Raw genomic sequence first — 18,120 nt, forward strand, 5'->3', positions numbered from 1 at the left:
CACGGAAGGAACCAATCGTTCCTTCCGCGACATGTTTTAAATGCCTATCACTAAAAATTTAGAATTCTACTAACAATATCTTTTCTCAAAATTAAATAGATATTTATAGGTAGTATGTTAGGTATTTTTACCCCCTTCTTAACATTTTTATTTTTTTCTAATTTCCAATTTAGTTTACAAAGGTCATTCCTTTTGAAAAACACGACTTTTCAATCCTGCCCGGTTAGTAAAGAAATTTTATTTGAGTAAGAAAATGGTGCTATTTTTATCAAATTAAAAACATATTTTTATCAAATTAATAATAATTTTTTTCCGCAGCATTTTAGCTTGCTGTATCGATTACCTACAGATTTATAGTTATGTACCTACCAACTTAGGGTGGATTGCAAGAAGCGAACTTAAAATTTGAAGTCATACTTCAATCTGAAATTCAAATCTGAAATTTGACTTCAGAGTATTTCTAGTAAGACTTGCAAGTTATACTAGAAATACGCATAAAAAAATATAATATATTTTCTTTTAACGACGAACACCTGTCCTGAAACAACGCTTGAACAATTCGTCCCTTCAGTATTATTTTGTTCTATCTACAAATGTAATAAATAAAATGTTATATCTGAAATATAAAATAAATACGAAAAAATATATATATATATAAATAAATACAATGTTTTATGTAATATAATATAATATAATATATTGTATTAGGCAGAACATTGTATTTATTTATATATATATTTTTTTGTATTTATTTTATATATTAGATGAAACATTTTATTTATTACATTTGTAGATAGAACAAGATAATACTGAGGGGACGAGTTGTCGAGAATCCGGTAATACTTTGCAATTTTGTATTTAAAGCTTTTTGATTGGGTGGAACAACAGTTATAATAGCCAAAATGAAAAGGTAAGCAGAAGATAGTATGGATCAAAATGAGGTTTTGAGGTTTCAAATAACGCATACCAGACATTAAATTGATATAATGAGAACATGTAAGGGAACATGCTACATCTAATTTAGGTAGAACATGCAAAGGCATGCTGCTACATTGACTAAAGGTTTGGGTTAGGGAATGTTAGGGAGAGCGGTATGAATATGTTCACCTCAAACTTCATTTTTATAGAAATGAACTTCGTTCTTGTTTTTTTGTAAAAGATTCAGATTTTTTTTTGTCCTCTTTTAAATCAAAGTCTGATTAAAAACTATAACTTGGTTGATAGTAGGTAATTAAATGTATTTCATTAATGAATTTGTACCTATAAGACCAAGATCCTTGATAAAAGTCTTCATAAGCTTTATATCATCATCTAAGGAAATATTTTTTGATTGAGACACTGACATGTTTATTGCCTAAAGAGATTTGAACCAGAAGGTTGTCATAATGAAGAGCTATATGACTGAATTCATTTTCTGGAGATTTTATTTCATTCAATAGTTTACCAGTTTGATTAAGGTCACAATGCAGAAGCTTCGTGACCTTAATCAATATATAAAACATATAAGATGTATAAAAGATATAACTTTGGACCTATGGACATCCATAGGTCGCTTAACTATTGGTTAAGCGACCTATGGATGTCCATAGGTCCATATACATATAAACGCATAACCTGTGTTAAGCGTATATATGTCCATATATACGCTTAACACAGGTTGTGAATTCGTATTTACAACCTGTGTGCACTCCATTGGGTTTGCAAGGTTTGATGAAGCGACATACCTGTTTTTCAGCCAAGGCATTCCATTGAATAATTTTTGAATAATTCCACTAAAAAGATTGTAAATTAAATGAACATAACCAAAATAGTTCTTCACTTCAACGGAAGATTCAGCGGAATGAACACAGGTAAGGTTAAGTATAATCGTTTCTACTCTTTTGTACCTACGCAGTTTTTTAAATTGATGTCATTTTGATCCAAAAAGTTCAATATTACCTTGCCTTGAGATTTTTCCCCTTAATAAAACTTTCCTTAACTACCTATTTTTTATCAAAACCACAGTAGACAACTCGGAGAGCAAAGGTGATTTGCTCAATTAACGAGAATGGAATAGTAAATGGACGTATGAGCCTCTTTAACGATGTTACCATGAACCCTTTTATAAAACCATTTAAGAACTCTAACATAAATGATAGACATTACTTTTCTTTACATATTTTTGGCAGCAAAAAAAATTCTTCAAAGTGTAAATAAAAGTTTTGGTTTTTTTATTTCTGCATTTAGAGTCAGATTATTTTTTCTTGAAACTCGACATTTGTTGTGTTGTATGTAGTCCAGAAACTATTACAAATAAATAATTTTTTTGACTGTTATTATTATATAAAAATGAGCATTGATAAAAAAGTTTATAGAATTGTGTATTTTATATTATTGTAACAATTTTAACTTTGTTTGATTTATTCAAAAAAAAAGTTTAAGTACTCGAAATTTATAGAGCTGTTATGATATTTAGCGAATCTAAAAAAAATTTTAGATTTCCAAGTATGGAATGTACTTTAACCAAAATTTTATTACACACACACACACACACACACACACACACACACACACACACACACACACACACGCACAAACACACACACACACATACGCACGCACACACACACACACACATACACATACACACACACTCACTCGCACACACATATATATATTTGATCTTTATTTTTTACTCATAACTTTTTTATTTGGAGAGTTATTATCCATTAAAATTATGTAGTTTTTAAGCATTTAACAATTAATTGTTACATCATAACACTCTAATTTACAAATAAATATAAAATTAGAAGCTTAAATAACAATTCTACAAGTACGAAAGCTACTGTATATGCCAAAAAAATGTTGTGTAGTATTCAGTTTGTTACAATTATTACAGTAATTTACAATTGTTATGTTTTGTTAGTTAAAATAAATCTAAGCGGGAGGTTCTGATTCTTTTTAAGATGTCAAAAAGATCTTAAAGACACTTGATTTCTCGCTATGCACACTGATTTGTTTTGGGAATTTTCAGTCTTAATGGTTTCTGACTGCAAAAACTTTTTCACTGAGTTTAACCTGTAGCAGTAAATTTAAGTTTGTAGCAGCTTAACTTTGAGTTATATAATTATACGCAAGTTTAACAATATAGCACTGTAAATTAACAATATTTGCGCTGTAAATTCTTTACTGTGTAAGCTACTACATAGCTTCCGATAATCATCTGCATTGTACATTTGGTCAATGAACCAATGGTGTGCCCGTCTATAGGAAATAATTCTACAAATGTTGAGTCTCTTCTCTCTGGTAGAAGAGTAAATGCCAAATGAGCTAGTATTTCTTGGGAATTCTATCTGCATTATTTAATTTAGGTATTTTCTAAAAATTCACTTTAGGCAATACTCCAGATTCTTCAAAATAGCGAGTATAAAGATTATTAGTGTTAAATTAATTTGAAATTTCAAATCATCACGCCATCCAGGAGTTTCAATAAATACTTCTTTACCATTCTAAAAATTCTTTCTGAACTGCTCGTTGTTCTTTAAATGTTCCGGGATATTCGGATATTCGATATTAGGCGGCATGTTGTTTCCGCCAAGTTCTTCATTCATTAATACGCGAATGTAATACACTATGTTGACAACCAATGAATTGTGATTCTTCCAGTTTCTTTTCAGTAAAACGTCTTTGTAACTGACTGACAACCTCATTCCTTTTTCGACAGTTTACTTTTTTAGTGTCCGCTATAATCATTTTTAAACTCTTCTATAAATTGTATTTATCCAGAATAGCTGTTATACATTAACAGTATCTGCTTTTCCGTCTGGTAGATCTAGTGCGTGTAACTTAACTTCTCTTTTTTTATTCTTCAACACTAACAATTGATATTATTGTTGACTAATACATTTACCATCAAAGTGCAGTGATCAGCTTTCTAAATTTAGTGTTTTCTTCATTTCTTTTCTAAATTTATCAGCTTCTTTAATAGTTGATCTGAATATGCCATGGATTCTCCCAAAAGCAGATGGCGGCCAACAAGTCAGATTTTGAGTGGTACCCTGCTGTTATCTTCCAGCGGTTGTTCTTCTACTGGAACAATTCTTCTTTTCCTATGTGACTCATAAAAATATACGAGATTCTTCATAGAATATTATGATTGAAAATATTAATTGAATATATTTCTAAAAGGTAATAATAAAAAATATAAGTGCTATTGTACTTTTCTATTGTCTGGCTGCCATCTGTCGAAAACAGATTAATTTACAATTATTAGCGTTGCTTAATCAGCAGGTTATTTAGTCTAAATCTTGCTAATTTCCATAAACTTCTAGAAGACTTCGGAAATTTCTAAAAGTCAGAACAGTCAAGAAAATTCTAGGCTTTAGAAAGTTATAATGGTATGCAAAAACTACTTACATACAATTTTAAAAATTTCGTGTTATGCGTGCCTTTTTTTGATACTATTTTTAATACTTTTGGGCAGAAGTTAATCAAATTACGACACAGGAAATAAATTTTTTTTTTTAAAGTTAAAAGTCATATATATATATATATATATATATATATATATATATATATATATATATATATATATATAAATATATATATATATATGTATATATATTTGTTGTTCAACTTACATTCAAGAGTTCTCTTGTCATACTCCCGTGTGAAATCCGGTGTCCAAGACCTGTCCTGATTGAAACTTTGACTGTCACTGACCAACAAACAAAGTGTTCATATAGGTGTGTGACCTATATGATAAACTTTGACAGTCAAAGTTTCTCATATAAGTCACACACATTTAATAACTAATTTTATAACATGGAGTTTCATGTTCCGTGCCTGGGCTAATGTCAAACTTATTTTATTCTCGAATGATTGACTAATTTCTACTTTTCTTTGTTTATAAAATTACATTACATTATTTTTTAAAAAGTAAAATAGAGATTGAAAATTGTTTTGTTCCTAAAATAGTTTACATAACATATACGAATTCCCTGGTATGATTTTTTGGAGTTGCCTCCGATAATATTTGCCACAATATGTTTATTAGTTTATTTTACTTTGTAATAACAAAATATCAAAGTTAATTTTATAAAATGCTAAAAACCTTAAAAATAAGGTCTTATTTAAATTTTTTTGAATTGCTTATCAATTTTTTAGAATCGATTATTGCTTTTAAATAATTAAAAAAAGCAAAAAAGTAAAAACAAATCAAGCATGAATTTGTATGCGTGGCAAATTTTGTGGAACTGTAATATGTTATTATTTTTATGGTAACTGTAATATGTTATTATTTTCTTTTTCAATAACTACCATAGAGATCATCATTTTACACAAACTTCAAATTTCGGAACAGGTTTTTGAATCTATCACCTACGGTTGTTTCTACCTTTTTCATTAACTTGTATATTAACAACAACATGTGATTTATATGTTCATTAACATTCGAAATTGTTTTGAGTGTAACATAACCATGTGATTTAATTTGGTTTTTAATTACAACTAATCTAATAAAAGATTAATCATGGTTTTTATTTTCTCTTAATAAGATATTTATTACACACTGTCTGCTGAGCAAATAATATAGCAAACTTTTGATATAATTTATGTAAAATTCATGATAAACCTTCATCTTAGCAACCTAGGTCAACATGAATAAAACATATAAATAAACCTAATCATCACAATTATTTACTTCCACAACTTTATAAAGTTATAAAAACTAATTTTGCTATTAATAAACATGGGAACAATTATACTGCTCTTGCTTGTAGGTACGAAGTACTTTTTATATATACAAGTATATTTTAGACCTTTACAAAAAAAAAGTGTTTGTTTGTAAATTTTTGTTATCTGTTCAAATGTGTCAAACTGTCATGTGACCGCGTGTAAAATTATCGTGTGATTATGTTAGAAGTAGAAACTAAAAAAAAAATCATAATAAACTTTAATAACAAATGAATGCATAACTTTTAAATTTAAGGGTATGCGTTAACATTTGAAACACAAAACTGGATGAGTGGTGTTGATGGAAATAAAAAACTTAGTCAATTAGCCATTCCTGGAACTCATGATTCTGGAGCATACGATACACCTGGAGATGTCGGAGAAGCTCAAGATTGGAATATAATGCAGCAGTTAGAGAATGGGATTCGATTTTTTGATATTCGTCTTAGCATTAATGGTGTAAGTAATGACTTTGAAATTCGACATGGAGCACTAAAGTTAGGTAGCTTCAATAACTTGGTAATGAATAATGTAAACAACTTTCTTAATAGAAACCCACGTGAAACTATTCTAATGTCTATTAAAAATGAGGATGATATAGATAAACTAAGACTTGTAAGAGATTACCTTCGAAACAATAATCATAAATTCTATCAAAACCCAGTTACACCATCTACAAAATTGGATGAAGTTCGTGGTAAAATAGTTCTTTTCAATCGTTACGATAATGACAATAGTATGGGGATTTTATGGGATTCCATTAAACCCAACATACAAGATGAATACAATTTGGACGCAGAATGCAAACCTATAATTGGTTGCGGACCTTTGATTGGTTTGGATTATCAAAAAAAAGCGCGTCTGGTTACACAAAACTTGGAAATTGCAAAACAAAATTATGGAAGAAATATTTTTTATATCAACTTTGCAAGCGCAAATTGGAATGGAATTTACATTGGGAACAGCGCAAAAGTTTCTAATGAAGCAGTCAAAAAATTTTTTGATTCTAATATAAAAGTTGGAGTCATTGTACCTATGGATTACCCGAACCGTCAACCAGGTCTTATTTCGAGCATGATACATGATTCAATATATGGTGAAAATGTAATTATGAGCACACAAAATGATGGAATTTTTGGCACCTGGGGAGAAAAACAAATGTGTCCACCTAACCAGTATGTATTTGCCATGAGACTTCGAAGTGAACCTAATCAAGGTAGTGGCGATGACACTGCTTTAAATGCTGTTGAACTATTTTGCAATAATAAACAGGGACAGAGCTACACAGCTATTTCAAGTAAACAGGGACCGTATGGATTGTGGTCTCCTAATGTATATTGCTCCTCGTTTTCTGACCCAGTAGTAGGGTATAATCTTTTAGTTGAACCAGCGCAAGGAAGTGGTGACGACACTGGTGCCAACAATCTTGTTTTATATTGCAATGGAGGAACTTCATTGACTGCAAAAGTTTATACAAACTATGGTGTGTGGCAACCCGTAAACCGTTGTCCTTATGGAATGGCTGTTGTAGGTTTAGTCACGCGTGTAGAAGATAACCAAGGTGACAATGACGATACAGCTTTAAATGGAGTTAGAATGTTTTGCAAACCATTTTAAACTTTAGTAAAGCTCATTCAAAACTGCTAAGATAGCACAGAATTCTGAAAACTTTACATTTATATTCATACTATATAAATATTAAAGTTCTTAAAAAAAAAAATTTTTCTTTGCGTTCCATATAATTTTGAAACTATTACTCAATGTTAAAACAAATTAATGTTTATTAATAATTTAAGGGAAAGTAAAAAATGTCCAATACTTTTATAACTATACTTTAATATAAATTTAAAAAAATAAAGTATCATCTTAGTTGTCGAATGGGAGTCCAGAAATATGAAGGATATGAAAAGTACCTTTATAATGACTTTATGAGCAAATAGTAGTATAACCATTGCTTTCATGAGTATAGGTTTTTATTACTTATATTTTTGTAGAAAACTTATATATGAAAAGCTTATTTTCAAAACGCGGTATGAGCAATTTTATTTTTATGCGCCAACTTAAATTAAAAAATTTACTTAACATGAAAAACAAGACATGCGTTAATTATTATTTTTAATTAAAGCGGCACATAAAATCAAAATTGCTTATACCGCGTTTTGAAAATAAGCTTTTCATATATGAGCCCCTGAGATGCATAGTGGTATAAGTCACTCATATCTAGTTTTGAGAAGTTTGACTTAAATCACTACGGCTGTGAACAAAAACAGCTGTTTGGTGAGGAGCATAACAAAAAACAGTTCCAGCATCATTATTGATATCATCATTATAGACTTATACTACTCAGCCATGTAATAGAATAAACAAAATGTTAATCATTAGTGGCAATAACTCAAAATATTGAAAAAGTGATTTATACCACTATGCATCTCCTGGGCTCATATATAAATATACATAAAGTGGAAAACGGGACAAGATGGCTTTTCATATAACAACTCAAATAAATAAACTTAAAATGGGTGAAAACAAAACTGTATTTACATATTGTATTTTAAAACTCCAATTGTTTTGTTTAATGTTATTCACGCAATTTTGAACGCATAAGTTTACTTTTGCGATTAAAAAAAACAACCTCGGTTTCGGTTATTTCGGTTATATATTTGCGTGGTGAACGGAACGGACGTGTTTTGCAGCGTGGTGAAAAAAATAAATAAATAAAAAAAAGTATTTAAATCAAAAATCAAAACCTTAAAAAGAAAATACTTAAAACAATAAATCTATAGGACGGTTACTCTTGTGGAAATAAAAAAGATGATCAAGAAGATGTTGGACGAATTTGAGAAAAAAACGAAAGCGACGCTTAAAAGACAAGAAGTAAATTTCGCCAAGATAATAAAAGCAAGTTTGAAAATGACAAACGAACGTTTAGATAAATTCGCCAAAACGTTTGTTTGTTATTTTCATATTTGTTTTACGTGTTTTATTTTTAATATATATATGGGTAGAGCGGGCCATATAGGGGCACTTAAGAAACAAATGCTAGTTGCGGATAAACTAATCATAGTTAAAAACTGTTTTTTATAAATTTCCTAAAATTCATTGATATAAGAAAATCAAAAAACAAAAACAAAATATCTAAAAATAGGTTACGAAAACCAAACGAAAACCAAACGAAAACCAAAGTAACGAAACTCTAGACTAGCAAAACTTTTACATTTTGCAAGTGGGTGGTGGTGGGTGGTGGTGGGTGGGGCAAAACGGGACAGTTAAAAAGCAGCCGTTATTCGTCAATTGTAAAGTTTTAAAAATGATAAAAAATGAAAGCTATCTATTGCCTAAATATGTTCAGACATTAAACTCTCAAAAAAAGTAACATACCCATAGAAACTAAACGCCCACACACCCGTTTACAACAAAAAAATAGCAGCTAAAACAAACTTTTTTTGTGTGTTTTATTATAAAATACCTCCATTCTACTATAACCTATATATTATTAAATTGGTTACTACTCCTAAATTTGAAATTAAAAAAAAAAATTTTATGGATCACATAAGTCACACAAAAATTATCCTGAAACAATTTGGCAACATTTTTGATGAGCTGGCCTATTAGCAATATGCCAATGTAGAGCAAACTTAAACATGCCATATGTATCAGCAGCTTTTCTAATTCTAAGTTCCTTTTTACTCACAGCTGCCTTTCATCCCGTTTTGGTCCATTTTTACTCACAACTGCATTTCATCCCGTTTCGGATGATTGATCTTTCTTATATAATTTCTTAACATCTTTGTTTACATTAAACACTATTATTAATCGAAGTTAAGTTATAAAAACAAGAATTTCTTTAAATTTATCCCCTAAATTGATTTTTTAAATAAAAAAAATTTTTTAAATTAAAAATAAAATCATCAAACTGTAAACAGCATCACGAAATAGTAATAATATACTCAATTATGTAAATAACTTATATGCCCCACAAAAGTCATTTTACTGAAAATAATACTATTCAAAAAGTTTAATTCCAAATATTTTTTTAAACCAGATTCTAAAAGAGGATAAAAAAATGTCTGTCTGAAAAATGTTATGTCCCGCTCTACTCTTCTTTTATTTTTTAGTGATACTCATGAGTAACACTAAAAACCCGAGGACTATAGTTCTCAAACTATAGTTATCAAACTATTGGACTTTAAGGATAAAATCGCAGTCCTAAAAAAATCATCGAGTTTAAAAGGGAAAAATCTATACATTAACAAGGATTTCTGCGCTGAAACAAATCTAATTCGAAAAGATTTGAGAAAAAAAATTAAAGTGGTATGAGATTCGGGGAAATTTGCATGTATATCTTACGATAAATAAATCGTACGTGATTGGAAAACAAAGGAAGGTATTTTATGTTCTTAAAATGTTTTTTAAAATCTTATTGTTCTTAAAAAATTTTTAACGAGTTCTTGGTTTTTTTATTCAAAAATAGCGAATAATATGTTTGACCAATTAGATTTTGAAAAATTAAATGATGAACCTTTCGGGGATAATCTTTTGAACAATTTTTCTCAAGACAACTTATATATTTTTTTAGAAACTCAAATGAATTTAATAAAAATATTTTAATACTTATTAAATTAAAACCAAAAAAGGTTAAAATTCCATTTCTATAAAACATAAGAAGCATGCGTCAAAATTTTGGAAAATTTGAAGAATTTTTATTTATTATAAACTACACGTTCGACGTCATATCTCTGTCAAAGATTTGGCGTGATTCAAAAAGTCCACTAGAGTCGAATTCTAATTATAGTTTTTCAAATTACAAACTAATTAGCCAACCACGAGAAAGCGATAAAAAAAAAGCGGAAGACTAGGTGTACATGCACTTAAAAAGTATAAATTAAAAATAAAAAAGCAATTTAGTATAGCAAATTATAGTTATGAAAGTCTTTTTATTGAAGTAATTAATGCAAAAACAAAATCATTATAATTGGATACGTGTACCGACTACCTAGTGGTAAAACTAGATTATTTCAAGAAATCATCGAAAAAAGTGGGGGAAAAGGGAAAAAAAGATTATGTATCCTTGGTGATACAAATTTGGACGCACTAACATATCAGAAATTTCCGAAAACAAAATCTTTTTTTGACATGTTATATAAATACAATGCTTTTTTCAGTAATTAATAAACCGACTCGGGTAAATAAAACTTTTGCAACTGCAATAGATAATATTTTTTATTAACAATTACTTAGAAACATCATTTAAGGCAGGAATATTTAAGGTATCTCGTCAAGATTTGACGACATGCCCAGTACTAATTTCAAATAAAAAAAGCATTAGTAGACCGTTGTTCTATATAGTCAAACTTTCCTTGGACCAACGCTTATTTCCTGATGTACTAAAACTCGCAAAAATTATTCCAATTTATAAAAATAATGATCATTCAAATATTTCTAACTACAGGCCTACATCAATGCTTTCTGTTTTTTAAAGATATTCGAATGTGTAATTTATAATAGAATCTTAACCATTTAACAAAAAACAACTTTTTTATCCAAAACAATTTGGATTTCAGAAAAATCGTTCAACTGAACATGTGATTATTGAATTAGCTGATCAAATAAAAAATGGCTTTAATGAAAACAAATTTATCTTTTTATATATTTATTGATCTAACTAAAGCTTCTGACGATCATTGTATCTTGTTAGAAAAGTTCAAGTATTATAAAATTATTAATAAGAACTACAATATGTTCAAGACAAGGAATACGGAACTCTTAAAATCCCATGTAGAGTACCACAAGGATCAATACTAATCCTTCTCTTATTCTTAGTTTATATATATACGGCTTAAGTAACTCATCAGTCAAATTAAACCCAATTATGCTTGCAGATGATACAAATTTCTTTCCAACTATAGTATCAAGCAACATTATGCTGACATAAACTTTGAATTAAATAAGATAAATGATTGGTTTAAAGCAAATAAACTCTCATTAAACGTCAAAAAAAACAAAGTATAAATTATTTTATAAAAAGTCGCTAACTAAATCTTCTCCTTATTTGACCAGATTTTTAAATAATAAAGAAATAACAGGAAGACTCTATAAAGTTTTTAGAAATACTTGTTGAGAAGCACTTATCTTAGCTTTCCCATATTAAATATTCACAACCAAAAGTTAGTTACACCACCGGTATGATGTACTGAGTTCGCCCTCATGTTAATATGCTACGTCTTAAATTAATTTACTTCTCTTTAATTGATTGTTTTAATAATTATGCCAACATTACATGGGGTAGCACGCAATCTACAAAACTTAAAAAAAGACATAGTGTTCAAAAATATACCTGTACATAGTGTCAAAAACATGTATTATATACGGGAAAAAACGAGGGGAGTACACTAAACCCTTAATGAGAGAAATCAAAAAGATGAATGTTTATGTAATAAATATTTGAGGAGCCCATCTGCAAAACGCGCTAAGTCACAAAAACAAAAATTTTGAGTTAATTCTATTTCCACGTTTTATATACTTAAATCTATCATCTACTTAAATATTGGACCAATTAAAAAATTTTTGGTCCTAAAATTGGACAAAGAAAAATAAATTTCTGTTGATGCGCAACTAAAAGTAGTTTAGTTTTTTGTTGTTTTCTCAAAATCAGTTTACTCGGACTTTACTTCGGAGTTTACTCGGACTTAGCGCGTTTTGCAAATGGGCTCCTTATTTATCAACACCTAATTTTCATGTATAAATATACAAATAACCTCACTCTAGCTAATTTTATTTATAAGCTTGAAAAAAATATAAATGAAAAGTATTTCCTAAAAACAAATCAATCAAATTTCTTTAAACTGCCGAAGAAATTGAATAAATATACTGAGTTTTCAATACCATTTCGAGAACCTAAGATATGGAATTACTGTAAAAAAAATGCTAATGATGATATGGTAAAATCATTAAACTCATTTAAGTTTCAAGCAAAAAAAACATTTTTAATTCTGATGAATAATAATAACTCCGATGAGTTTTTTCTAAATAGTTTTACATTTTATTCTTCAAAGGAAGTAATATTATTAGAAAGTTTTGACGATATTTTTTTTAAGGGGCTTTATGAAAAGATTGAGGTGCTGTTACATCACCCTTATGTATCTTCTTTGAGTCCCGGTTTGTTTTTTAAATTGTCTTATTTAAGTTTTGTTTTACGTGAAGCATTAAAATAAGCGTTTAAATCAGTGTTTCCCAATGTGGGGCGTAGGAAATTTTCAGGGGGCAATTTGATTGTTTGGGGGCAATGGAAAAAAAAAGCTTTTTTCAGTCTAAATTTAACCACATAGTCGAATCTCCAGGAAACGTCCACTATGAAGTGAATCATGCAAAATTTTTCCGATGGAATGCATTCGGAAAACTAAGATTTACTTCGGCAAACTAGGATTCGAATAACTAATTCGGAAACTTAGGATTTGATTCGGAAAACTAGAATTTAGACTAGGATTATTAGTTGCTTGTATCGTTCTATCAATGTCCGTTACCATGAACTTGATATAAAAGTAGTGCTGCGCTTATAAAAGTGCTGTGCTTACTAGAAATAAAAGCAGTTGTTCGAATTTATAGTTGTTTTCAAATTTTTAATATATTTTATAAATAAATATAAGTGATATTAAAATATATTTGGTAAGTAAATATAATTGTAAATATAGTTAATTAATTATTTAGAATTTAGATGCCTCATAGAAAAATAAAGAAATATTTAATGATTGTGACGAAAACAATTCCCTGGACAATCATTTCAAACGCTAGTTCAGAATAATGATAAGCGATTGCGGAATAAACAATTCCTTTCGGAGAATTGATCGAAAACTTATTGCGAAAGTATTCCCTTGAGAGACTAATTCCGCACGAGGAATTCTCACTTAAAAGCCATAGCGCTAAACATAATATCAGTTGGAATAACAAGTCGAGAAGACTACACATAGTTTGTAAATAGCTAGTTAATTATAATTTAATATTCAAATATAGAAATAAATATCCCAGTGGGCACGGGACGAAAATAAGACGTCTTTTAAACGTGTTTTGAACGTTTTGGACGTCTTTTGAACGTTCAAATACTTCTAATTTCCTAATTGATTTTAAAATTCATTTATACTTTTAATTTCCTAATTGATTTTAAAATTCATTTTTTAGCCAATGAGTAGTGCAACAAGAAAAAAACGGCAGTACTCGGAAGAGTATTTAAAATTTGGTCTCATACCTGCTTTTCATGATGCACGGTTACCTTTTTGTCTATTATGCCAACAATGCTTGAACAATGAATCAATGAAACCAGGTCGTCTTGAAGCACATTTAAAGGCAAAACATAAAGATCAAATTAATTCAAGTTTGAATTATTTTCAAATTTTAAAGAAAAATTATGAAAAAAGAACAACTATAAAGTCTCTCTTTACTGTTCATAATGTTAATATTAATCGCACTCTTGAGGCTAGCAATCAAATTTCATTACTCATTGCTAAATCTGGGAAAAATCATTCAATAGGAGAGTAGTTAATCAAGACTTCAGTATCAATATTTGTTAAAACTATTTCTAGAAAAGATGACCGAGATGTGAAAACCATGCCACTAAGTAACAATACTGTCAGCAGAAGAATGGACGAAATGAGTAAAGATACAACTTATCGAAAAATTAAAAACAAGACTTTTTTCGGTGCAAATGGGATGCATTGAGAGACAGAAAAAGCAGTATTACTTACATATTTCAGATACATTGATAATAATGATTTTGCTAAAGAAATGTTATTTTGCAAATCATTAAAAAGCTGCACTAATGCTAAAGATATATATAGTACTCTAAAAAGTTACTTAGATACGAATAAAATACCGATGAGAAATATAACGTCCTGTGCTGCTGATGGTGCTCCTAATATGATGGGCAAAAAAAATGGTTGCTTAAAACTGATGAAAGATGAAAATCCAGATATGCTTCTTGTGCGCTGTGTTATTCACAGGGAAAACTTAGTAGCTAAAAATCTTTCTCCTGTTCTAAATAAAATAATGAACTTGGTTGTAAAATGCATTAATTCTATTAAAGCAAGTGCAAAACAAGAGTGCATTTTAAAATTATTTTGTGAAGAAAACAACGAAGGTTATGTGAAACTTTTACTTCACATTGAGGTAAGATGGCTTTTGAAAGGGAACTGTTTAAAAAGATTTATGGAACTTTTTGATTCTCTTAGTGATTTTTTAAGCGACAAAACTGAAATGCAATATCTGTTAACGATCGATTTAAAGGTATATTTGAGTTATTTAACCGATATTTTTGAAAAACTAAATATATTGAATAAAGAACTTCAAGGAACAAATAAAACTCTTGTCGATGCAAAAGTGAAGATATTTGGTTTGATTACATTTATTGAACTATTTGAAAAAGACGTTTACCAAAAACAATTTGAAAAGTTTCATTGGCTTCAAAAATGTGAAATAACTGATACCGCTATACTTAATATTGTCGAGCATCTAAAAAACTTATCAGCTGATTTACATGGAAGATTTTCCGGTTTAATAGAAATTAATTTTCCAGCTTGGTTGATGCAGCCAATGTTAGTTAATTTATCTCATATTTCAAATATGCAGTACCAAGAAGAATTAGCAGAAATGCAAAACGACGAGTCAAAACTTTATTTAATATAAAAGGATCGATGGCATGGTTTTTTGAAGAGACCAAAATTAAATATCCAACCACAACAAAATGTGCAAGAAAACTATTATTAACGTTTCCTTCTTCATATTTAGCTGAATGCGGATTTAGTGCCATAACTGATTTGTTACTTAAAAAAAGAAATCGTTTGGATATAACACAACTGGGAGATCTAAGAATGAAGCTAACAAAATTGGAACCCAATATAAATTTTCTTTGTAACCAGCATCAAGCACAAGGATCTCACTAAATTTCATTTTTTTTTAGACTTGAATACCTGATGTATTTTATTTTATTTACTTATATATTGTTTACTATATTTTGTTTACTTAAATTTTTTTGTTTAATAAATAAACTTTTGTGATTTCCTGCAGTATATCATTTATGCTACTTATGAAAAATTTATAATATTAAAAATTATTTATATGTAACATGCGACATTTTAAGTTTTTATGAGCTTTGGTAGGGCATGGCACTAAAAAGATTGAGAAACACTGGTTTAAATTGTCTCATTTATGTTTGTTCTTTGCCTTAGTTGCATTGAGTTATTACTCAATGCAACTAAGGAAAGAACAAACAAACTAGTAAAAAAAAAGCCGATAGTTTTAAACAAATCCAATTGGTTGTTATTGGCAAACCGAACAACTTTTTATTTATCGGTATTTAATTTATGCATACAAAGAATTCGTTAATAATGCCAAAATATTATAAACAACCGATTAGGCTGATTATAACAGTTTTGCAGGAGATATGTCCATATAATAATAAAGATATCTTGAAGTATTTTTAAGACATAATTTATGAATCTAATTACAAATTATTACATTTGTGTTGGTAGATTTTAAAAAAATATGCTACTTTTAAAGCAGTTGGAATGAATTATGTAATATATATTCATTTTGCGCTGTGCTAACAACAAAAAGTATTTATCTTAATACATTACTGAAACCATAATAGCTATTTGTATCGACTTAGTGTTCAAAGATATAACTATTTTTATAACAATAAGTTAAAAGTAACTTATGTTACTTTTAAATTATTGTTTTAAAAATAAAAGAAACCAAATATCAATTAAAGTTTACTACTGATATAACAAAACGAGTATGAAAATGGAAGTAACTTGTTTAACTAAGTTTACTGCCTCTGTTTTTTAATTGTTTACGAATTCTGAAAGGAATAAATTATTTTTTCAAGATGGCCGAATAGGGCAAACTGACCAATTAATAGCCACATCTTTTTTAAAAGGCATTATGCAGACAGTAATTTTGTCAGATTTAATTTTTCTTTGCTATATTTAACAATGGACATTCTTTCAACTTATTTTGAGTAATTGTAACCAAAATATAAAAAACAAACAATATAAACAATTCATTCGAACTTAAATTTTGAATAAACACCAATTAATGGCCGGGTTGACTAATTAAGAGCCAGTTGGCTTTTTATTAGAAAATTAGATTCCACTAACTTTGCCACAGGTTAAAATGTTGTGAAAATAATTTAATTTTCATAAGATTTAAATAAAAAAAAGATTTTAAAATAAAATAATGAACTAGCTAAATATTGATTATTAACTGTTACACATCAAATTTTATAAATTTATTAAACGGTATAATTACTCAATAAAATCTAGCTTAGACATAAGTACCCCCTCCAACAATGGGCAAAATAACTTAAAAAGAAAATAAATTATTTGTAAAACTGTTTAAAATTGTATATTGATTCAAAGAAATTTTATCAATCAAAACTCAAGAAATACATAAAAAAGTATTAACAAAATTTGATAAAAAATATTAACTTGTTCACTAATTAATAACAAAATCAATATGTTTTGATTGCTTTTTTATTTCTCTATCATGTTGCAGTCTTAATCTCTTTTCCTTTGCCTCAAGTTGCTTCAGTTTTTTTAGTTTTGCAGCCTCAACCTCCTTTCCTCTTTCTTTTTTAGATCATTTAACTTGGCTTACATAGCTTTAGGAGAAGTTAGAACAAAATACTTTTGTTTAGTATTTCTTTAGTTTTTTGACTTATCGACAACAAAATTTGGGTAAGAGAAAACATCATGATCATTGTCAATGGTACTTTTCAATGAACTTGTTTTAATAGATATTGGACTAGAACAATCAACACTAGTATTTGGTATAGAGACAGAGTGAATATCAGTTTCTATTGATAAAGGAATTGTTTCAGCAGCTTCTATTAATAAGAGATCAAAAGATTACATTCTGGTTTATACGAAAGTCTTTGTATGCTAAATACAAATTGTCAGAAATATCAAAGCCATTTTGATAACAGAAATTAAAACCATTTAAATGTTCTGGAGTTAAACAACTATTCCATAACATTAATGCTGTATCATTATCCAGTTAATCTAAATCTACATTCAGAATTTCTGATCCAGACAAGATACCTGTAGTTTGAGTTGTATCAACATCATCAATAAAAGTACAATTTGAATTGGGATCCACCTGTTTTTCAAAAGTTTTGTTTAGTGATATTCCAGATTGATAATTTATGGTATCATTTTTAAAGGAATCAAACCTTGATTTAAGCAAATTCTCATTCCCTAATAACTGGTCAGAGTAAAGTGAATTGGGCAAGTAAGCTTCATATGGGATTGCAGAAGGAAATATACCACATGATTGAAAACCAGAAATAATGTTAGCAGCAGTTAATGCTTGATCCCAATCTTCCTTGAACAATACACAGAAGTTTGACTTATTGATTGTAAC

At 28.7% G+C, this 18,120-nt stretch overlaps 3 protein-coding genes across 3 annotated transcripts; all 3 read left to right on the plus strand.

Moving 5' to 3' along the window:
- The first annotated feature begins 5,615 nt into the window (after positions 1-5,615).
- On the plus strand, positions 5,616-7,433 carry LOC100215743 (1-phosphatidylinositol phosphodiesterase). Its single transcript, XM_065799752.1, has 2 exons — positions 5,616-5,759; positions 5,969-7,433. The coding sequence occupies exons 1-2, from the start codon at positions 5,729-5,731 to the stop codon at positions 7,327-7,329; spliced, it is 1,392 nt and encodes a 463-aa protein (XP_065655824.1). The 5' UTR covers positions 5,616-5,728; the 3' UTR covers positions 7,330-7,433.
- Positions 7,434-8,188: 755 nt separating this feature from the next.
- On the plus strand, positions 8,189-14,241 carry LOC136081309 (zinc finger BED domain-containing protein 5-like). The gene is made up of 2 exons (XM_065798616.1): positions 8,189-8,245; positions 13,885-14,241. Exons 1-2 carry the CDS (start codon positions 8,189-8,191, stop codon positions 14,239-14,241), a joined length of 414 nt encoding a protein of 137 aa, XP_065654688.1.
- Positions 14,242-14,577: 336 nt separating this feature from the next.
- On the plus strand, positions 14,578-15,384 carry LOC136081310 (SCAN domain-containing protein 3-like). The gene has a single exon (XM_065798617.1). It carries the CDS (start codon positions 14,578-14,580, stop codon positions 15,382-15,384), a length of 807 nt encoding a protein of 268 aa, XP_065654689.1.
- Positions 15,385-18,120: the final 2,736 nt, after the last annotated feature.

Source organism: Hydra vulgaris, chromosome 06, assembly GCF_038396675.1.
Source record: "Hydra vulgaris chromosome 06, alternate assembly HydraT2T_AEP".
NCBI classification, from domain to species: domain Eukaryota; kingdom Metazoa; phylum Cnidaria; class Hydrozoa; order Anthoathecata; family Hydridae; genus Hydra; species Hydra vulgaris.